This window comes from Cherax quadricarinatus, chromosome 5, assembly GCF_038502225.1.
Source record: "Cherax quadricarinatus isolate ZL_2023a chromosome 5, ASM3850222v1, whole genome shotgun sequence".
NCBI lineage: Eukaryota > Metazoa > Arthropoda > Malacostraca > Decapoda > Parastacidae > Cherax > Cherax quadricarinatus.
In genome coordinates this window covers 5,002,078-5,026,824 of record NC_091296.1, presented here as the reverse complement: position 1 = coordinate 5,026,824, position 24,747 = coordinate 5,002,078, and the positions used below count along the sequence as shown (strand labels likewise).

The 24,747-nt window shown below is 39.0% G+C and overlaps 1 protein-coding gene across 6 annotated transcripts in view; it reads right to left on the bottom strand.

Moving 5' to 3' along the window:
- LOC128684916 (uncharacterized) overlaps positions 1-24,747 on the bottom strand; it is a 173,807-nt gene that overhangs the window by 76,995 nt on the left and 72,065 nt on the right. For 5 of the 6 annotated variants that reach the window (XM_070099309.1, XM_070099290.1, XM_070099310.1 and 2 more), the window contains 5 exons: positions 14,556-14,641; positions 10,311-10,575; positions 7,236-7,397; positions 6,486-6,618; positions 3,868-3,964 (listed from right to left, as the gene is read on the bottom strand). In XM_070099309.1, coding sequence (XP_069955410.1) covers positions 3,868-3,964; positions 6,486-6,618; positions 7,236-7,397; positions 10,311-10,575; positions 14,556-14,641 — 743 coding nt within the window. The remainder of the gene's footprint in view (positions 1-3,867; positions 3,965-6,485; positions 6,619-7,235; positions 7,398-10,310; positions 10,576-14,555; positions 14,642-24,747) is intronic. The other variant, XM_070099297.1, reaches the window with a different exon arrangement.

Here is a 24,747-nt window from a genome sequence, read left to right as displayed (position 1 = left end):
CTAATTAAACAATAGTTAGCACTATTTGTAAGTGAAGAGGAATAATAATGAATATATAAAATTGGGTTAATATTCTTACTGAAAAATTAAATTAGATATGGAATGTTATGGCTATGAAACGCATCTTCGATTATAACAATGGTGCCACATTATTGATGGTATACAATACCGACACGTTGACAAGTAAGTCTTATGCATAACACTTGGAGATCTTTAGTGCTACAAACAAAACATTTTGGCAGTAAAGATACCCCAAGTGCTGCACATTATATTCACATTAAGTGTCTATGAGAAAACAGGTTCTGAATTCTGAACAATCAACTTATAAAATTTTGAGGAATGCATTACATCACAAGTTGGGCCCTACAGTACTGTAACTGACTGTGATAAGTCAATATAAATCCTCTTCCAAACCATTTATAATAAATATGGTAATAAATCCTTGATATTTCAAGTGAATTAAAATAATAATAAGAATCTTAGTACGTATATAGGTAGTCTCATTATATGAGAATATAATACCTAAATTTGTTATGACCATTTTTACAGTGAGGCTATTATGCAATACAATACAGTACTGTATTAAGTACTGTATTTAGAAATCTTTGAAGCATGTCTTTGTTGAACTTTGAGCATGTCCATCTCTTTGGACTGTGAGGAAACGTGACTTGTTCACGTGATGAAGAGACGGCGGAGCCGAGCGAACCGATGGCTGCGGCGACTGAGGTCTCAGGTAGTAACGGCGGCGATAGCGTCGACGGCCTCTAGGAGACAGCCCTCCTCTCATCATCAGCAGGTCTGTAAGAGGTTCCCCCCTGCATACTCACACCATCCTATGCTACTCTGCTAACCCTACAGTAATAACACATACTCTACATCAACAATGAAGAATGTTAAGGAAGTGGCCTTAAATACAGAATACTTACGTTGGCAGCTATGAAAGGACAGCATTTATAAAAAGTTTAAAAGTAATGAAGAAACAAACTGAACAGAGAACTACCTGATGAATATTGACATCTACAAGCAATAACTGAACCTTTACTCAGCTTATTCTTAACAAGTTAAGCATCCAGCATTCTATCATTTTTTTGTTAATCACATTATTATTATTCTTATTATTATTATTATATTTGCAAAGAAGCAGTAAACCAGGGCTGTAATTAGGTTTGATCTGATGAATGGTAAGGTAGTTCCTTGGATGGGGTCCTTCACCAGCAACAAGGCACCCTCCTTAAAGGTTGTGTCAGTCACAGTGTAAGCATCAATAAAAGAAACCTTCAACCCTAATCCAAAACCAAATATAAAAAAATAAGAAAAACTGCACTTATGCTCATTGAAATTTGATACTTTAACATGTGTGTGATAACTGTTAAGCCCAACACAAAGTTCTACCATGCTTATATAATAAACAAATTCTCATTGAAGTTGTCCATTTTAACCAAATTTGTTGGGTGTCCATGTGCAGCTGTTCTGAATGATCTCTTTCTAATAAAATACTCGTATAATTTGTAATTACAATACTTATTTCTACTTGTGGTGTCCCATCGTCAGTGTTTAGTTCTTGAAAACTGTTCATAGTTTCCAGTGATATTGTGCTATAACCATTGAAAAATTTAAAATACTGGGAGGCAGTATACTATGAGATGAACTCTGCTCTTGCAGTGGTATATATTAAGAAGAAAGGTAAGCATTGCTTACCCCCCCAAAAAAAAAACCTTCCCTTTACAATTAAGATACAGTATACCTTCATTCAGTTAATGTATTATTTATTGTGTACAGCCTTGTGCATTTTTGTTATGTCACAGTGAATCTAAACCTAGTGTAACTGGAGTTGACATTCAAAACCTGATAAACACAAGCATTTGCCACTTTAAAATCTGACCATGGAATGCACAACATATGATTTGCATTATCTTCTTCTGCCGGTGTCCAGGGTTCAACTATATGTCACATTAGCCAAATTTTTAAAAAATCCATTATGTGGTTCAATAGGATTCAGATGAATCTAATGCTGTGCAAATCATTCTGATGCTGGAATTTTCCATCAATAATATTTGTTGTCACCACTAAGAAGTTATTTTGCTAGAGATTTGGGCAGCAAAACACAGAATATACTCCTGGTTTTCTCAGCCTTATTATTACCCCTACACATCAATTTCAGCAACACTGCTAAAATATGACATGATATTGTTAATATTAGACTCACAAATTTGGATTCATCAAGATTCTTAAGAGCTTTTACCTTGTTCACTTTCCATCATTATGTGGGTATGGAAAAGAATATCCAGAACTTGCTCTTCAGTCACTGAAGGGTAACTAAAACAATTTCTTCGAATTTTCGTTGCTAAATTCAGAAGAATTCAAAGATAAACTATAATAACTTAACTATAATTGATTACTGTACCTGATACATTATTCATTGGCTAGAATATAACATTCACCCCACAGCCATGACCTTTCCTCATTGACCTGGATCAAGGTTTCAAATCCATGAGGAAGTAAAAAAGAGTAGCACCACAGTTCTCCACAGGAATCAACACAATGGTGAAATATGTACTGGAGCACTTAGAAATGCAGGGAGGTTATGTAGATATATAATACAGGTCTTCAACAATTTGCATTAAAAATAAGATTCCAGCAGTGTCACAATTTTGACTCCACACTGTATGCAATAATCTACTGTAGTAAAAAATATAACTAAAAAAAATAAGAGGAAGGATATTTTAAAGTATTTTACAATCTGCAGAAAGTGCCAAAATATGAGAGAACAAAGAATCCTAAGGATATACTTGTAGGAGCCTTTGCATCTGTATCTCCCAATAAGTTTTTACAAATTAATTTACAATCTTCCTGCAGCACACTCAAGTGATGAGCATGAGTCTCATGGTAGTTACCCCTCAATATAAATATTTTCATAATAATAACTGACAAGATATATAGGTACATATGCCTGTGCCTTTTATTGACAATACAAACAGTATAGAAACTTGTTTGGGCATTTACTGATAAAATAAGGAGACATCAGGTGTTAATTTTCTTGCTCTCCAATACATAGGTGAAACTGGCCACCCTTCTGTTTTTTGACAAACTACACAAATGTTTGACTTGCTGGTACTAAAGAAGCTACAGCATTCCCATAGCAGATCCTCTTCCAAAATTATCTATCCTCGAATTCTCCTCTACACAACATTTCTAATGTGAATCTTAACCCCAGCTTTGCTTCTGTCTGTAGTTACTTGCCTTTCCCAGTGAAGTCAAATGCTCTTATGTTCAGAAGACATATAACATGACTGTCTCCTGACCTCCCAATACTCTAATCTGACTTCTGACCCTCTATTACTGTCTTTCAAAATTACCCTATTGATAAGGATCCAGAATGGATAAACCCTGTCTAATTCTTATTTCCAATTTGTGGGTTAGTTCCTAACTGTTCTAGCGACAGTTTTTATTCAAAATAAGGGAGCAGTGAAGAGACTCAAATTTCTTTACCTTTTCTTTCAGTGGCAGATTTATGCAAATACAAAAGGTTTACCAAACCAGCACCAACTTTTAGTTATGCACCATATCATTTTGGAATTTGATAAAACCCATAAAACAAAACTAAAAGTACGTGCCTACTGTGATGAAACATTGCTTGCATGAAAAATGCAGAGATTCTGTGTATAATAGCTCTTCTTTAGTGAAAAAGTTTATATATTTTTTAAATATTAATAAAAACAATATGAATGCTATAATATAGCTATGTAAATTACTAACTGGTTCTCACAGCAATTAATACAAGAGCATTTCAAAATGTCAACATTTTCTCTTTAGTCCTTTAAAAAGTGACTGTGTGATAATATACGAAAGCTAAGAGTGTACACATACCTTGTGGGTCAATTCCAGGCATCATCTCTGCCGTTTCCATCATTTCTGATATTTCATCCTCGGATCTTATGAACTCTTCTATGTCATTGCCGGGCACCTGTAACCCAAGCATTTGAGATTTGTTACCAGAAACTTTTTTAGAAGATGACAGAAAGCATTTTTGAACTAATATTAATATTTGATTGAGAAGAGGTGGCACTGATGTAAGTGAACCACACATGTTGATTGTATGAAAATAATGATATGAATTTCTAGACACAATGGGAAAATTACAAAGACAAGACAAAGATTTATTTCTCTGCAAAGGTTACAACGTGTAATTACATTTTTGATGTGTTAGGTACAAAGAAAGCCACTATCATGCTGGGGCATTTTGGGCAGACTAATCCTAATACAGTATTAATGCAGACTTCCAGTGAAAATGGTATGTTGATATCAACGAAATGTGGAAAGACACTTGTGTACAGTTCATAATATTTATTAGAAGAAACATTTTTATTAGAAGAAACGTTTTTGCTGAAATGCTTCCACTAATAAATGTCTTGAGCTGTACAGAAGTGTCTTTTTCCACACAGACTTACATTAAGTGGGGCAACCTACCAAAACTGGCTCGACTCAGGCTCTCAAAATATACGGCAGGCAGTGTCAAACCAGATGCGATTCCACTTGTATAATACTGTGGCATCAACAAGTCATGATCAAGAGCTGCTTGTTAAGCACAACAAAAACTTGTCCTCTTACCTTTCTTTCTTTCAACACACCAGCTGTATTCCACCGAGGCGGGGTGGCCCAAAAGGATAAACGAAAGTTTCTCCTTTCACATTTAGTAATATATACAGGAGAAGGGGTTACTAGCCCCTTGCTCCTGGCATTTTAGTTGCCTCTTACAACACGTATGGCTTACGGAGGAAGAATTCTGTTCCACTTCCCCATGGAGGTAAGAGGAAATAAACAAGAACAAGAACTAGAAAGAAAATAGAAGAAAACCCAGAGGGGTGTGTACATATATATGCTTGTACATGTATGTGTAGTGTGACCTAAGTGTAAGTAGAAGTAGCAAGACGTACCTGAAACCTTGCATGTTTACGAGACAGACAAAAGACATCAGCAATCCTACCATCATGTAAAACAATTACAGGCTTTCGTTTTACACTCACTTGGCAGGACGGTAGTACCTCCCTGGGTGGTTGCTGTCTACCAACCTACTACCTACATGTCCTCTTACCATTAACACTTATTCATATTCCTCTTGCCCTTTTCAATGAAATGGTGAAAATGGCAGCTCCCTTTCTAATAGAATTAAAAGATACCAAAGAAACATCTGCCAGGCTGAAACTAACAATACTCTTGGTTTGCTATGTCTGTGACTATAGCCATATATAGAATCTATTTGGTTTACCCTAACCTTAGTTGTCTCCTAGGAACATCTCCCACTACCTTGACAGTTTTCACCTTGTTCCCAAACTCACTTGTGATTCTGGACAGATCAAAACGTTATCCAGTTCTTATTCAAAATTTGTGGATTTAGTTTCTTCAACAGTGAATTGGTTGATAGGAACCATTCATAAAAGTACTACTATCCTGCCATACAAGTGTAAAACAAAAGACTATTGAATGTTCTGCATTTTAATAGGATTGCTGGTCTTTTCTTTCTGTTTCATGAACATGCAAGATGACAGGTAAATCTTAGAAATGCCAACTTACATTCAGTATACTCTTCTCTTTACTGTTCTGTACTTCACAACAGTTCTTATTTCTCTAGTTTTTCTTTTCTGATACAGGAGGCCTGCTCTGAGATTGGGCTGGTGGGATGTTGATCCTTGGAACCATTAACAGCAAACTGCCATAGTACAGGTACACATTCCTTTATCCGACACCCTTGGGGCCAATAGTGTTTCAAATTTCAGAATGAAGGTTGGGTCTAGGGCAGCAACCCATAATCAAATATTAACACTGCAGGAAAAACATATGATCATCACTACTATTCTCATGCTTATTTGTATTTAACACCATTTCTTTAAACCATAAACAGTGGTAGTTCCAACACCATATTCTTCATTAAGACACCGCACTGAGACACCATGAACAAGCTTCTGCAGTAATTCTACTTTTTGCGTTATTGATAACGTCAGATGCTTCCTTTTCTTTTTCTTGCTGTTACCCAAAGGAGTATCTGCAGCTCTTCTTAACATTTTCACAGTGAAATTAAATATAGTCACAAAATGAAAAGCAAAAACAAAATATCAGCAAACGGCAGACGCATGTGTGAATACTACAAGCGCTGAGACACAACTGATGCTTGCCACTCTGGCTGTCAGTGACTGACGCTAACTCTCCACAAAAAACTTCTGTTTTTGAAATTTTTCAAACTTCAGAATTTCGGATAAAGGAAAGTGGACCTGTATTTTAACTTATTCAACTCTGCAGTCTCACTGGGAGAACTGTATCTGCAGCCTCACATAAGTTACAATGTCAATGTCAAGAAAATTATATGTGGTAATTACCTGCCATGAGAGAAGAAATTAAGAACATTTTTAGAGAACATTACAAGAGGTTAAATTTTTAGGTGCAGTACTAGTGTGTAAGAAAGTATACATAGTGCAAAGATGAAACAATACCTTTGAGGGTTTGAGGAAGCGTTCTGGTATACGAGAGATGCCGTCCTGAACCGGGCCACCAAAGCCAAGGCTGAGCAGCACCTCTACAGGATCAGCCTGACGAGACTCCAGCAAGGAATCGATACTCGACCTGCTGAGTATGGAAATTATAGTAAAATTTATTTACATATTAGCTGGGAATACTTTCCTCAATACAAAAATAACCCGACCATGAACCATGGACTAGGTCAGGCCAAAATGTCATCATAAGCTTCTTTCTCCTACGTGCAGGTTATTTGTGTATTGTTCCTGTCGCAGTATGTGCCTTTTTGTTCTTTATAATTTCCTCAGTTATGATGAAAGTGATATTAAATACTAGATACTGTATTTAATACTCTGAAAAATGGGCCGTCACTAAGGAAGAATCTACTTCCTTCTCATATTTTTTTAAGCCAGACTCACACTGAAGTCACATTCATGATTTACAATTTATTATTTTATTCATGAGGAAGGGCTAGACCCATGAGGACTATACAATGTCAGGGGAATGGGAAGTAATCAGGATTCTTCTGAGACAGAAAAAAGGACCTCCAATTCCTTGTTTTGTGTGTGTGCATGCACGTGTACACACACACATCAACACATCAAAGATGAAGGAGTTCTCATTAATTAAATCTAAGACATCTCTTCTCTTTTGATCCTAATTTGGTGAAAACTAATCAAGATGAAGAAAATGCAGACACTGTTAATATAGTATCCAGTACTACCTACTTGCTATGGAAGGAAAGGCCCGAGAGTTCACTCTGAAATGATGACTGTTTCTCTCGTAGAGAGGCAAACTGAGAGCGCTTTCCTTCAACTCCTGCTATACTTGATTCCTGCTGTTCTTGCAGGCTCTGAAGGCTATTTGCCACATCACCCAAGGTCACTGGCCTGTTGAGAATGCAAAAAACATTATTATGATAGCTATGGCAACTGTTTGGCATATGCTCATCCCATCTATTACAATGACTTGTAACTCAATGGGAGAGCAACCAGCTCACAACCAAAACCAGCCATGCTAAATTCTTGGTTCAGACGACATATTGATGAGTGTCACGTGTTGTAAGAGGCAACTAAAATGCTAGGAACAAGGGGGCTAGTAACCCCTTGTTCTGTGTAAATTACTAAATTTAAAAAGAAAAACTTTTGTTTTTCTTTCTAATTCACTCTGCCTCAGTGGGATACGGCTTCATTGTTGAAAAAAAAAAAAACATGGACAAATCTCTTTACATCTGGTGCCCAAGGTCACCTGGCAGTAAATCAGTTATTATAGGTGGCATCCTGGAGATGGTGGTACTGTATACTCTAGACAGTCAGTGGCAACTCATACACATACATACGCTATGTGACTGCCTAGCATGCCAAGTTTTATGTGGTGCCAAATTCAAGGGAAAAATCTGGTTTAAAAAATAAAATGAAAAAAGTAAAAATAAACTAACAGATGCCATTACAGTATTTAAATTCCTATGTGTATATGAAACAAAAGGAACAATTGGCAAAATGTGATAAATGGTTTGAAAAACCGACGAGTTGAAGATTGAGACACTTATGCAGCATATGGGAATCTTTATTCAGGAAACGTTTCGCCACACAGTGGCTTCATCAGTCCAATACAAAGAGGAAGGCGTAAGGAGAGGAGGAGTATGAGGTAATCAGTCCCTCAGCCTGTAGAAGATTGATGGACTGAACACATCGACTCCAGGCTGAGGGACTGATTACCTCATACTCCTCCTCTCCTTACGCCTTCCTCTTTGTATTGGACTGATGAAGCCACTGTGTGGCGAAACGTTTCCTGAATAAAGATTCCCATATGCTGCATAAGTGTCTCAATCTTCAATTGGCAAAATGTTTCCCAGTCCACCGAAAGTCTCAGCCTATGTCTTCTCTTGGTATTTCAGGTTATGGGCGATGACTGCAAGGCTAACCCAGGGCACCAGTTGCTAGCAGCTGGCCTCGAGTTCCCCCTTGACACAGCTGGGCTTTGACATGAGCAAAGGCAGGATTACAACTATTAGCCTATGAACTGAACTATGTAAAAACTTACTGTAGGTGTAAGGAATGTCCAAAGATTACAAGGAGGGACTAAGAATGTAGCAGGAATGTGTGAGCATGGTAGATCAGAAAGGAGATAAGTGGTGTTGGTAATCTGACATACTATTAGAGGGTAAGAAAGGTAATATTTATGAAAAGAATCTGAAAAACCAGGTAGCCAGACTTGAGTTGTTAAGGTGGAAAGCAGTGACTGTATTTTGAATGATGGGTGGAAATGTTGCAGTTTGGAGGGTCATATGAAAGGAAATGTTTGCATTTTTTTTTTTTCAACAAGTCGGCCGTCTTCCACCGAGGCAGGGTGACCCAAAAAGAAAGAAAATCCCAAAAAAGAAAATACTTTCATCATTCAACACTTTCACCTCACTCACATAATCACTGTTTTTGCAGAGGGGCTCAGAACACAACAGTCTAGAAGCATATACGTATAAAGATACAAAACATATCCCTCCAAACTGCCAATATCCCGAACCCCTCCTTTAGAGTGCAGGCATTGTACCTCCCATTTCCAAGACTCAAGTCTGGCTATATAAAAATAACCGGTTTCCCTGAATCCCTCCACTAAATATTATCCTGCTCACACTCCAACAGATCGTCAGGTCCCAAATACCATTTGTCTCCATTCACTCCTATTGAACACACTCATGCACGCCTGCTGGAAGTCCAAGCTCCTTGCCCACAAAACCTCCCTTACCCCTTCCTTCTAGCCTTTTCGAGGACGACCCCTACCCCGCCTTCCTTCCCCTACAGATTTAAACGCTTTACATGTCATTCTACTTTGATCCATTCTCTCTAAATGACCAAACCACCTCAACAACCCCTCTTCAGCCCTCTGACTAATACTTTTATTAACTCCACACCTTCTCCTAATTTCCACACTCCGAATTTTCTGCATAATATTTACACAACACATTGCCCTTAGACAGGACATCTCCACTGCCTCCAACCGCCTCCTTGCTGCTGCATTCACAACCCAAGCTTCACACCCATATAAGAGTGTTGGTACTACTATACTTTCATACATTCCCTTCTTTGCCTCCAAAGATATTGGTACTACTATACTTTCATACATTCCTTTCTTTGCCTCGAAAGATAACGTTTTTTGTCTCCACGCACCACTCACCTTTTTTCCCTCATCATTTGTATGATTAACCTCATCCTTCATAAATTCATCCGCCAACACGTCGACTCCCAAGTATCTGAAAACATTCACTTCTTCCATACTCCTCCTCCCCAATTTGATATCCAATGATACCCTCATCACCTTACTCTTTTCTATGTTCACTTTCAACTTTCTACCTTTACACACACTCCTAAACTCGTCCACTAACCTTTGCAATTTTTCTTCATAATATCCCATAAGCACAGTATCATCAGCAAAAAGCTGCTGTGTCAATTCCCATTTTGTATTTGATTCCCCATAATTTAATCCCACCCCTCTCCTGAACACCCTAGCATTTACTTCTTTTACAACCCCCTCTATAAATATATTAAACAACCATGGTGACATTACACATCCCTGTCTAAGACCTACTTTTACCGGGAAGTATTCTCCCTCTCTTCTACACACCCTAACCTGAGCCTCACTATCCTCATAAAACCTCTTTACAGCATTCAGTAACTTACCAGCTCTTCCATATACTTGCAACATCTGCCACATTGCTCCTCTATCCAATCTATCATATTACTATTATTATAATAATAATAAGTCAGTACAGTACACTGACAATGGATCATACTTTATCTGTGATTTACCTAGAAGAGATCCCTGTAGCTTCATCCTGCTGATTAGGCTGGTGGAGGGGCAGATGAGACTGATGCAAATGTCCAGTCATCAAGGACGTGGCAACATTGGCGGTGCTACGACAACTGACTGACTTGGTAGCAGCTGACAGAGAGACAGCACCAGCAGCAGTAGCAGCAGATGCAGTAACAGAGGCAGCAGCCAGTGCAAAACGTGATGTACCAGTAGTGGTAACTGAAGATGTCACCATGGATTCTGATCCACACATGTATCCCGCTGCAAGACAAGAAAAGTTTTGGTTATCATGTATGGAAGTGTACAAGAGAGCTCCACTTAGACAGCAGGTTAAGTTCTGGGCTACTGCTTTAAAGCAAAAATCACTGTAAAGTGAAACGGCCTTTTTTACATTTGAAATGCATATAAAAGCCTAATAACATGTTTACACTCTCATATACAGCCTCTCCTCACTTAGCAATGTATGTACTTGTTTACCGACACCTTGGCCTTACTACAGGCTCTATGACCAGTATTCATACCTAAATAAAGTACATATTAGAGGTGATTTCCTCTATTCTGCTTATTTCAATATACATTACACTACTGTATAAACATTTTAAAATACAGTGGACCCCCGCATAACGATTACCTCCGAATGCGACCAATTATGTAAGTGTATTTATGTAAGTGCGTTTGTACGTGTATGTTTGGGGGTCTGAAATGGACTAATCTACTTCACAATATTTCTTATGGGAACAAATTCGGTCAGTACTGGCACCTGAACATACTTCTGGAGTGAAAAAATATCGTTAACCGGGGGTCCACTGTATATCAGAAATGTTATAAATGGTGCAAAGGTGGCATTAAAACAATATCAAAGATGGTTGACACAAACCCTCTACCATTATAGTATGTTCCTCACTTAGTGATGAATTCATTTACTGACGTGGTCTTACGAAACAAACCATACCACGAGCGGGGTTAGAACCCACGATCAGAGAGTCTCAAAACTTCAGAACGTCGTGGGTTCTAACTCCACCCGTGGTATGGTTTGTTTGCAATCGTGTCATTACAATTTCCTGAGTCGTGGTCTTAGGAATGGAACTCCATCGTTAAGTGAGGAGAGGCTGTATTAAGTGAGCAATAGAGGAGCTAGACCTAAAAAATGCATATACAGTACATACATTGCTTTCCTCAAAATATTTTCATACTTATAGTGAGTGGTGAATATATTTACTATATGAAGTCTGAATAAATGAAGAATGAGTATAACTGAAAACTGCTGTATCAGTGAAACACTGTAAAGCAGGGCCTGCCTGTAGTCAAAAGACATGAGTGTAATCAATGAGTGAAAACCCACAGAATGAAAAATGAGACTTGGGAAATCAAGATAGAAGATAACCTGGAGGATGTCTTATTAAGCTCACGTTAAGACTTACAAGAAACACAAGATGAGACATGCAAGAATTAAACATGTTGGGTCTTAACCATTAACTAACAACAGGTATTGCTACACAGTAGTCCCTCCATATCCACAAGGGATATGTTCCAAGACCTACCATAGATACCCGAAACCATGGATAGTAGCGAAACCTATATACGTGCCGTTTTTCACTTACATACATACCTATTAAGTTTAAATGATTAATTACACACAAAAAGTCAAGAATTAGCACTTTTCCACTGATGTGAAGTACAGTGGAACCTCAAATATCGAACTGCTCCCAACTCAACCAATTATGTAAGTGTATTTTTGTAAGTGCTTTTAGAAGTGTACTTTTGAGGGCCTGAAATGAACTAATCTAATTTACATTATTCCTGATGGGGAATAAATTCGTTCGGTAACGGCACTCGAACAGCCGTCTGGAACGAAAAAAGTTCAATATTTGAGGTTCCACTGTACTTCATGGCTTCTCTTAGGCTTTGAAGAACTGCCACCATCACTACTTTTGAGTTCTGGCATCATTATTAAGCAAAATTAAGGGTTATTTTCAGGCCATGGTAAACCATGGATGACTGAAACTGCGGAAACCGAATCCATGGTTATGGGGGGTTCTACTGTACAAGAAAAAGGGAATCTGTATTAGTGGGAATTAGAGGAAGGGGTCCCCTAATAAGGGAAAGTAACTATGGCCATCTTACAGTAAGGGACAGTAACTAGTAGCACCTAATCAGTGAGAGGAGGAGGCCACATCCCTCACCCCATGAATTTGGCTCTCTTCCTGTACTCACACAAGTTTTCCCCTCACACCAAGAGCATGGTTGTTCCTGTGCCAACACAAATTTCCCCTCACATCATGAGCATGATTGTCCATGCCCCCACAAAAATTTACCCTCACACCATGATTAGGGCTGTCCTGTGCCAACACGTGCGACCTCCGTTGCTCGTGATCAGTACAGTTTGCAAAGTGTACTGATGAAGCTTATTATGCAGAATTAGGTGTTTTTGGCCTGATTGAGCTCAGTACAACTGCCACTGTGCCTGGAACTACACCTAATGTTATTATTACAGTATTATTATTATGATCCCATGGGGGTCATTCAAAGCCCTGGAGAATGGGAAGCAATCAGGTTTGATCCAAGGAAGAAAGCAGATGCAATTCCTTGAGACAATAGTTCTTCAACATCAAGGCATCCTCCTTTCCCGTCAAAGGGTTCTCCTTGTAATACCTAAATTTATTGTTCACGAATCCTTAGAGACCGTATATATAAGCAATTACAGTGGTACCCCAAGTTTCGGCCATAATTCATTCCAGAAGGCTGCTCAAGTGCCGTTACCGAACGAATTTGTTCCCATAAGGAATAATGTAAATTAGATTAGTCCATTTCAGACCCCCAAAAATACACTTATAAAAACACTTACAATAATAAACTTACATAACTGTTCGAGTTGAGAGCAGTGTGAAACTCGAGGTACCACTGAAATTAGTTATTGCAATTTTAGTCTTAAGTTTGCCCAAAATGCTCTGCATAATGTGTTTTCTGCATGCACACCTAAATGTCGCTGATCTTTGTACAAACACTGTATCACGCTAAAATAAAGATTATGTATTATTATTATTATTATTATTATGATTATTATTATTTAACCTTTTGACTGTTTCGGCCGTATATATATCTTTCGAGCCAGTGTTTCAGATGTATATATACTCAATAATTCTAGCGGCTTCAAATCAAGGAGGAGAAAGCTGGTAGGCCCACATGTAAGAGAATGGGTCTGTGTGGTCAGTGTGCACTGTATAAAAAAAATCCTGCAGCACGCAGTGCATGAGAGAAAAAAAAACTCCGACCGTGTTTTTGGATTAAAACGCCAACTTTGAGGTGTATTTTCCAACAGTATTTATGGTAGTATTCTCGTTTTCTTGGTCTCATTTGATAGAATGGAAAACATATTACAGAAATAGAGATGATTAGTTTCACTAGGAAAACAGCCTTGAAATTGCGCTCAAAGTAGCAGAAACATTTGATTTTTACCAATGTTCAAGATTAAGCAAATCACACCACATGTCCAATACACATCAACTGGGGAGTCTAATATTCTTTCACTAGTGCACTGATATTATTTATACCATTTTTACAATAATGCAGTAATCTGCATAACAGTAAATCTTCTATTTTTTGTGTGAATAAAAAAACAAAACGGAAAGCAAGAGTAACATAAGAGGGGCCTGAGACGTAACTAATTGAACAGAGGATATGTTATTTTAGTGCCAAGAATGTCTGCATTGTTTATTCTGAACCCTATTTTGAAATTGGCATTTTTTTAAATTTGTGTGAAATTGGCCAAATTGCCAATTTCTGACCACTTTATTGGGTAGTTGAAATTTGTAAATGAGCGAGATTGCTAACTTCGTGGGAGCATAATTCTGTAAGTTTTCAATCAAATTTCATACTTTTGGTGTTATTACCATCAGGAAAATATTCTTTATCATTTTATAAGAAAAAATAATTTTTTTTTTCAAAAAATTTTTCAACACCAGGAGACATTTCAGGATTCAGGGTTGCGACAGTCAAAGGGTTAATGTATTGGCCGCCTCCCACCAAGGCAGGGTGACCTTAAAAGAAGCAAAAGTTTTTCTCTTTATATTTAGTAATTTATACAGAAGGGGTAACTAGCCCCTTGCTCCCGGCATTTTAGTTGCCTCTTATGACACGCATGGCTTATGGAGAAAGCATTCTTCTCCACTTCCCCGTGGATTATTATTGTTATTATTATTATTATTATTATTATAATAAAACCAGATAGGTACAGTACTCACCCTCGGCACCCAGGTTGAGACTGTCCTCAGCATGGTCATCAGTGGTGGGACTGCCCACCCACGATGTGTCCACCTCATCCTCCTCACTGTCGGTGGGAAAGAACTGGATGTAAATATACATTGCATATTATTATACTTGTGGGAAAGCACTAAACCTTTCAGGTTCAAACACCACCTGGGGAATGGGAGGCACTCAGATTTAGTCCAAAGAGGGTACCTTCAATCCCCTATATCAAAAACCCTTCACCAGCACCAAGACACCTCACTCCTTGAAGGCTCACATGTGTAATGAGCATACACGAAATTAATTTCCAGGAGGACATACTCACTTTTAAGGGTGTACAATGTGTACACATCTCAGAGGAGCCTCAACCATATTAAGCTACTCTTAGCTATAACTAAGTTGATTTTCAGACAGTGATAAGTCTGAAATGGATGAAGTTTTGTGTGCTGAAGAGAGACCCTTCTCTAATCCTGGCTGTTCACTTTAGTTTAATCCTTTCAGGGTTTCGGCCGTACTAGTATGGCTTACGCACCAGGGTTTTTGACGTACTAGTACGCCTAAATTCTAGCGCCCTCAAATCTAGTGAGAGAAAGCTGGTAGGCCTACATATGAAAGAATGGGTATGTGGTCAGTATGCACGGTATAAAAAAATATCCTGCAGCACACAGTGCGTAATGAGAAAAAAAAAAAAAAAAAAACTTTGACTGTGTTTTTAGATTAAAACAGCAACTTTGCACTGTATTTTCCTATGGTATTTATTGTTGTATTCTAGTTTTCCTGGTTTCATTTTATAGAATGGAAGACATATTACAGAAATTGAGATGATTTTGATTGGTTTTACAAAGAAAAGTACCTTGAAATTGAGCTCAAAGTAGCAGAAATGTTCGATTTTTACCAAAGTTCAAAAGTAAACAAATCATGCCAAGCGTCCAATACACGTCAACTGGTGAGTCTAATATTCTTTCACAAGTGCGCTGATATTATTTATACCATTTCTACACTAATGCAGTAGTCTGCATAACAGTAATCTTCTATTTTTTGTGAGAATAAAAATTCAAAGTGGAAAGCAAAAGAATGTAAGAGGGGCATGGGGACGTGACTAATGAACAGAGGAAATGTTATTTTAGTACCAGGAATGTCTTTCTTGTTTATTCTGGAAAATTGTGAAATTGGCAAAATTGCTAAATTCTGACCACTGTATTGGATAGTTGAAATTGGTAAATGGGTGGTTTCTTGTACTCATTCGATGGAAAAAATGGAGTTCTAGCGAAATACTTATGATTTTTGTCGACAAGTACACTGGAATTGGCTGAAAATAGGGCTCAACGTGGGCAAAATCGCCGATGTGCAAACATCGTCGAGACCGCTAACTTCGTGAAACCATAATTCCCTAAGTTTTCCATCAAATTTCATACTTTTGGTGTCATTATGATCAGGAAAAGATCCTCTATCTTTTCATAAGAAAATATATATATTTTTTGGGGGGAAATTTGGCCGACCCTGAGAACAAGTCTCTGAGAGGGCCTGTCGACCCTGAAAGGGTTAATAAATAAATAAATAAAAAAATTTGCTTTTCAGCTCAGTAGTAGTGTTTGGCTCGGAACCAAAGGGACCTGGGTTTGATTGCAGAGTGGGGTGAGATGTATGGACAAGTCTACTTACACCTACTGCTCATGTTCCTCTAGCAGAAATAAATACCTAGAAATTATTAAACTATTGTGGGTAGCATCACTACCAAACTTTGGCAATCCTGGGTTAATGGCCATCTAAGATTGAATTATACTCCATGGAGAAAGTTAAATTAGTAAGGGTCATAAAGCACCTGTGGAATTGGGAGGCAATAAGGCTTGATAAGAGGAAGGGGAAGACAGCCCCAGATCCTTAGATGAAGAGTCCTTCACCAAAATCAAGGTATCTCCCCTACCCTTGAATGGTCCAAATTAAGCAACATGTGTGTTCAACACTGGACCACCACCAGCCACTTGATGAGATGGAAAGATGCCTGCTTGAAGCATCATTAACCTCCATGTCTGAAACAATTAGGTACACAGAACAAATGGAGGTTTAATCATCTCTGAAGTATTGAAACAAATCATCCTTTAAATATACCATTGCATCACCTGGCAACAAAAAGTCTCCACCACCACCACCACCAGTGCTACTGCTGCTGCTATTACTACTACTACTAGCATTGGCTAGTAGACCTACTGTAGTGCTTATATTCTTTCTTCCTGCTCCTCACCATGTTCCTATTACATACCCTCTGTTTCCTTGTATGTACTGGCTTGAGAAAAGTTTGCAAGTGAAATGCATTAGTGTTTATTGTGTCAATTTACCTAATGTAACAAGGTTAAACACTCTTCAGTATAACCTAATTAAAATTATCTTCCTTCTTCATCCTCTAGAGTAATAAACATCCTTGGGCATCAAGCTAAAATATCAAGTACTTCATCTTCCAGTACTGGCAGGGATCACTGTACTGCCTGACAGCCGACCACTCAGAATGACTGAGCTTGCAGTTTATAGTTCAATGTATGGATAACATGTTGCAACTTTTATACGCATAAAATTTTGTGAGAAATGTGGGAACTAGAACCATACCTTTGATATACCTTTGATGAGTTTTGAGAGTTTTCCTGCCCCCGCAGCCCAGCCCTGGGCCAGGCTTGCCTGATCAACCAGGTTGCTGTCGCTGGTGGTCCGCTGGCCCACACATTCATCGCAGCCTGGTTGATCTGGCGCAGGCAGACCAAAGCCGTTTGCTTTAAACAAACAGCGTAAGCTTAGTCTGGAGACTACCAAGGGACATACAGTATTTCTTATAATGTTTGTCTGAGGTCCAAGAGATGAACTGCCTAGCTGCTGACCAGACGGAGGTGTCCTTTTTGTTTGCTTTTTTATTTTTTGTCTATTGTTTTTGTTTTTGTTGTTCACCAGGGCACAAAGTTGCATAAAGTCCTATGTCCTGGGGATTAGGGTGTTCTTTATCACAAGAGAAGAGTAGGTTGCATAGCAGCCCGTGTAGGAGATCAAGTAGGAGTACAGATGACCTTGGTCAGTGATGTAGGAAAAGAGTGGAAGATACTACTAAAGTTCACCAATAAGGAGTGGAAGACACCAATAAAGCTCACCAACAAGGAGTGGAAGACACCACTAAAGCTCACCATTAATGAGTGGAAGACACTTCTAAAGCTCACCAACAAGGAATGGAAGACATCATTAGAACTGGCAGACTCTTCCCTTAACACTGAGGAAGGTGAAGATGAGGGAGAACCTCAGGACAGAGGGATCATCCAGGAGAGGTAATTAGAGTCGCCAGATGAAGGAACTCGCAGAGATGGGTGTGGGAAGAATGGAATCAGGGACAAGAAGAAAATGTACGAAGTAATGCAAATTTGTCCTCCCAAAATGGCTTGCATAACAACGAGCTTTCCTTCGACTATTGAATACAATGTTTCATTTATTTCTGTCCAGTTGAATTATAATACTGTAGAAGACAAGCAGGTAGATAAATCTGTATACGAGTGTGTGAAGGTATGAGGATTGAGGCATGTAGGGCTGCTGGTGTTTAAAGTATGGAAAGGGAGAGGGGGTGAGTGAAGACTATACTAGCTAGTCACCACAGAAGTCACAGTGGAATTCTTCCCAGAGTAGATGGTACAGTGTATGTTGAAATTCCCTAATAAAAACAGCAGTGTAAATAAGTTAGTATGATAAAGTTTTGCAAGCTAGATACGGTTAAGGGGTATGGAGGAGAGATATGAGGAAACCATATACTGTACCACATAAAGTAAATGGGAGTTATAGTGTAATTAGGTGAGGGTATGAATAAAAACTTGAGAATATAATATACATGTACACACACACACACACACACACACACACACACACACACACACACACACACACACATATACACATACATACATACAAACAGGTCGGCCATCACTAATCCGGCATCAATGGGACCAGTAGTGTGCTGGACTAGTGAGTTTGCCGGATTACAGAGTGGTTAGGTTAGAATACACTTAATTAACCTATCAATAGAGAGACTTTCTGCTACATCTTCCTCATTTTCATCACTGCTTTCTTCTCCACTGGCTTGCTGCTGTGGATTTACAACCATCTGCACAATTTCTGAGTCAGTACAGTGGACCTTCGGGTAACGGCATTAATCCGTTCCAGAGAGCTTGCCTATAACCGATTTTGCCATTATCCGAATTAATTTTCCCCATGAGAAATAATGGAAGTCCAATTAATCCGTTCCAGACGCCCAAAAGTATTAAACAAAATATTTTTTTTTACATGAAATATACATTTCCCTACACAGAAAACAATGAGACATGCACAATAAACAATACTAAAATGACACCTTTATTGAGGACTTACTGATGAGATGGGAGGAGGGGAGAGGATGGAGGTGTATTATTGTTTGAAAGGGTAATCCCCTTCCATAAGGACTTTAGGTAGCAAGTCCTTTTCCAGGGTTACCTCCCTTCTTTGTTTTTTAATGCCACTAGGACCAGCTTGGTGTCAATGGATCCCTGTCGCACCAAAAATCTGTCCGGAGAGCTCTGTTTCTGGCATGTCTTTAATAAAGATTTCCCTAAAATGGGACACAACATTGTCATTGTAGAAGTCGCCAGCACGGCTTGCAACAGCTGTGTCAAGGTGTTCATCCATACAGGCTTGCACCTTTGTCCACACTGTACAAATGTCCACTATCTCCTGATAATTGTTTCTCGTTGATCCACACCAACAAAAGTCTCTCCACATCTTCGAGTATTTGCGATCTCTGTTTTGTAAGCATACTTGCACCTTTCACAACAGCTTCCTTGATTGCATTTTTGTTGGCAAAGATAGTAGTGATGGTTGAATGGGGTTTGTTATATAACCTGGCCAACTCGGAGATGCGCACTCCACTTACGTATTTTGTGATGATCTCTCTCTTCAGTTCGATAGTACAGTGGACCCCCGCATAACGATTACCTCCAAATGCGACCAATTATGTAAGTGTATTTATGTAAATGCGTTTGTATGTGTATGTTTGGGGGTCTGAAATGGACTAATCTACTTCACAATATTTCTTATGGGAACAAATTCGGTCAGTACTGGCACCTGAACATACTTTTGGAGTGAAAAAATATTGTTAACCGGGGGTCCACTGTACGTATTTCTCACCCTTTTTACCACAGGGCTGGCACTAGAAGGTTTCTTTGGGCCCATGGTGGCTTATTTAGCAGTTACAAGCACTAAAAACAATGGAATAATACAAAATATATCGCATGTACGCATGGAATCGTCCTCCCTGGCTCGTAAACAATGGCATACTAGCTGTACTGGAAAGGCCAGGCAGACACATTCGGGACAAATGCCCTTAACTGAGTATTTGGGCATTAGCCGAGCCAATATTTTGCCACAAAAACGGGACGCTATCCGATTTTGGCATTAGCCGATGCTGCTGTTACCCGAGGGTCCACTGTAAATGATGAAATTTGAGTCAGTATAATGAAATTTGAAATTATGCTACTAGTACACCAAACAGGGACTACAACGAAATTATCCTAGTCATCCACACCATGTGTCCTTGGGTAGCGAGTACAACATCCAGTTCCGCTGGATGCGCTACTCTTAAGGATCGTATGGTCCAGTGGATTAGGGCATCATGTGTTTTTGCCCACCATGAGGCAGGCCAAAGCAGCAAGGATTCAAGTCCTTGGCTAGTGCAGTGTTATTGATCAATACCACTTGTTCATGGTCACAATAATATAAAATACTGCTCGTTGTACTAGTACACCAAACAGGGACTAGAATGAAATTAGCCTAGAGTCATCCACACCATCGTGTGTCCTTGGGTAGCGAGTACAACATCCAGTTCCACTGGATGCGCTACTCTTAAGGATCGTATGGTCCAGTGGATAAGGGCGTCATGTGTTGTCGCCCACCATGAAGTAGGCCAAAGCAGCATGGGTTCGAGTCCTTGGCTAGTGAAGTGTTGTTATTTATTATATTATATATATATATATAATATATATATATATATAATTATATATATATATATATATATATATATATATATATATATATATATATATATATATATATATATATATAATATATATATATATATATATATATATATATATATATATATATATATATATATATATATATAACTTTGTGCATAATTTATGTAAAAGAAATTCCAGTTATATTTAGTTTTGTTATTACATTCATAACACTGCATCATCACATTGTGTGACTTCTCCAAATACACCTTAAGTGTAAAAAAAAAAAAAAAAAAAAAAAAAAATCCAATTTATCGTTGGTAGTCGTATTCTGTTAAGTACTATTGTTCACTTAACTACCTCACTTTTTATACATTTAAGAAACTCCTACTAGATAACCAGTGTCTAATTCTTCAGTAGTCTATGTAAGCATTAGTATTAGTCTGTCCGAAATGCAGACGAAGTGACTTTCCATTAGGAGTCCAAAGTGGCTTTCTTTTGTGCTTAACAATATTTTATTACATGTAAACTACATTTTGCATACTGCAGAAAAGAAATAAAGTTGTATTGTGGAAAAATAAACACCAGTGCAATATAATGCGATCCTTTACTACGTTTCACCCATACAGTGAGCTTTATCAAGTCATAAACAGATCTACCTGGGTAAGTAAGTTTATTCAGGTATACACAAATACAGTTACATAGAATTATCATACATAGCAGCATGAGTAGAGAACCTGGGATAACCCAAAAAAGTCAGTGACTTATTTCCATTGGGGTCCTTTTACCTTATTATGATATTTATTTATTTATTTATAAATTTTAGCATACATACAGAGGTACAAAAGGTTATAATATTTTCTTATTATTCTATAATGAAGAAAACATCTTACTATTGTACTAAAAAGACTATCTACTACACGAGGGTCATTACTAGAAATAAGGTAAAATTTACACTTATGTTAGCTAAAAAACAGAAAATCATTCCCCTCCTTTTCTGTAGCTACATTCATCAGACACATTTTGGCACTCTTCTTGAACTGGTTCATGCTATGACTGGCTTTGACATGTGCAGGCAGTGCTATAACTTAAATTGCCAGGCATACCATCTAAAGGGGACAAAAAGATACAAAACATCCAGGCCATGGGAAAACCTGGGTAGCCACAGCCACTCAAGAGGGAGAGGTTTTTTAGTGCCAGGAAGGAAAAAAAACTGGCAGGAAATGGCAGAAATCGTACACCAAATCCAGTCATTCCTGGAGTGGAACCACAGTCGATGGCCTCCACTCCAAACCAACAGATACAGATACTAATGCCGGAAAAAAAATCCCCCCCCAGTACCAACAATACCACCAGTCCGATAACATTCTTCTTTGCAAATATACAGGGTCTAAAGCCAGCAATAAACAACAAAATACCTTTCATCCGTGGACTGCTTGCAGAGGCAAAGGCAATGTTCGCGGCTTTCACTGAGACCCACATAAAGGATCACTTGGACAACGAAATATGGATCCCAGGTTACAACCTATACAGATGTGACAGAGTGAACAGGCAAAAGGGGGGGGTTGGCCTGTACATTGCAGAGTCACTTGTTTGCACAGAACTGCTTAATGCCTCAAATGACGTAGTGGAAGTTTTAGCAGTAAAGGTCGAGAACCAAAACCTAGTCATTGTGGTAGTCTACAAGCCTCCGGATGCAACATCCCAGCAATTCCAGGAACAGCTGTTAAAAATTGACCACTGTCTGGAAAATCTTCCAGCTCCTGCACCCAACATCTTGCTCCTGGGGGATTTCAACTTAAGGCACCTAAAATGGAGGAATATAGCAAATAATATTGTTGCAGTAATAACACCAGGAGGCAGCTCTGATGAAAACTCACACTCACACGAGCTTTTAAATCTCTGCACAAAATTCAATTTAAACCAGCAAATAATAGAGCCTACTAGACTGGAGAATACACTAGACCTCATCTTCACTAACAATGATGATCTGATAAGAAATGTCACCATATCAAAAACAATATACTCAGATCACAACATAATTGAGGTTCAGACATGTATGCGTGGAGCCCCAGACCGACAAAATGAGACTAGTCACGAGGGAGCATTCACCAAATTCAACTTCAATAACAAAAACATAAAGTGGGACCAAGTAAACCAAGTCCTAACCGATATAAGCTGGGAAGATATACTAAGCAACACAGACCCAAACTTATGCCTAGAACAGATTAACTCGGTGGCACTCGATGTATGCACAAGGCTTATTCCTCTAAGAAAAAGGAGGAGTAGATGTAAAATAGAAAGAGACAGGCGCTCCCTTTACAGGCGACGGAAAAGAATAACAGAGCGGCTAAAAGAGGTCAATATATCAGAAATGCGCAGGGAGACACTGGTCAGAGAAATAGCAAGCATCGAACTTAAGCTAAAAGAATCCTTTAGGAGTCAGGAGACGCGGGAAGAACTAAAAGCCATAAATGAAATCGAAAGAAACCCAAAGTATTTCTTCTCCTATGCCAAATCAAAATCGAGAACAACGTCCAGTATTGGGCCCCTACTTAAACAAGATGGGTCCTACACAGATGACAGCAAGGAAATGAGTGAGCTACTCAAGTCCCAATATGACTCAGTTTTTAGCAAGCCGCTAACCAGACTGAGAGTCGAAGATCAAAATGAATTTTTTATGAGAGAGCCACAAAATTTGATTAACACAAGCCTATCCGATGTTATCCTGACGCCAAATGACTTCGAACAGGCGATAAATGACATGCCCATGCACTCTGCCCCAGGGCCAGACTCATGGAACTCTGTGTTCATCAAGAACTGCAAGAAGCCCCTATCACGAGCCTTTTCCATCCTATGGAGAGGGAGCATGGACACGGGGGTCGTCCCTCAGTTACTAAAAACAACAGACATAGCCCCACTCCACAAAGGGGGCAGTAAAGCAACAGCAAAGAACTACAGACCAATAGCACTAACATCCCATATCATAAAAATCTTTGAAAGGGTCCTAAGAAGCAAGATCACCACCCATCTAGAAACCCATCAGTTACACAACCCAGGGCAACATGGGTTTAGAACAGGTCGCTCCTGTCTGTCTCAACTACTGGATCACTACGACAAGGTCCTAAATGCACTAGAAGACAAAAAGAATGCAGATGTAATATATACAGACTTTGCAAAAGCCTTCGACAAGTGTGACCATGGCGTAATAGCGCACAAAATGTGCGCTAAAGGAATACGTAACAGGAAAAGTTGGTCGATGGATCTATAATTTCCTCACTAACAGAACACAGAGAGTAGTCGTCAACAGAGTAAAGTCCGAGGCAGCTACGGTGAAAAGCTCTGTTCCACAAGGCACAGTACTAGCTCCCATCTTGTTCCTCATCCTCATATCCGACATAGACAAGGATGTCAGCCACAGCACCGTGTCTTCCTTTGCAGATGACACCCGAATCTGCATGACAGTGTCTTCCATTGCAGACACTGCAAGGCTCCAGGCGGACATCAACCAAATCTTTCAGTGGGCTGCAGAAAACAATATGAAGTTCAACGATGAGAAATTTCAATTACTCAGATATGGTAAACATGAGGAAATTAAATCTTCATCAGAGTACAAAACAAATTCTGGCCACAAAATAGAGCGAAACACCAACGTCAAAGACCTGGGAGTGATTATGTCGGAGGATCTCACCTTCAAGGACCATAACATTGTATCAATCGCATCTGCTAGAAAAATGACAGGATGGATAATGAGAACCTTCAAAACTAGGGAGGCCAAGCCCATGATGACACTCTTCAGGTCACTTGTTCTATCTAGGCTGGAATATTGCTGCACTCTAACAGCACCTTTCAAGGCAGGTGAAATTGCCGACCTAGAAAATGTACAGAGAACTTTCACGGCGCGCATAACGGAGATAAAACACCTCAATTACTGGGAGCGCTTGAGGTTTCTAAACCTGTATTCCCTGGAACGCAGGAGGGAGAGATACATGATTATATACACCTGGAAAATCCTAGAGGGACTAGTACCGAACTTGCACACGAAAATCACTCACTACGAAAGCAAAAGACTTGGCAGACGATGCACCATCCCCCCAATGAAAAGCAGGGGTGTCACTAGCACGTTAAGAGACCATACAATAAGTGTCAGGGGACCGAGACTGTTCAACTGCCTCCCAGC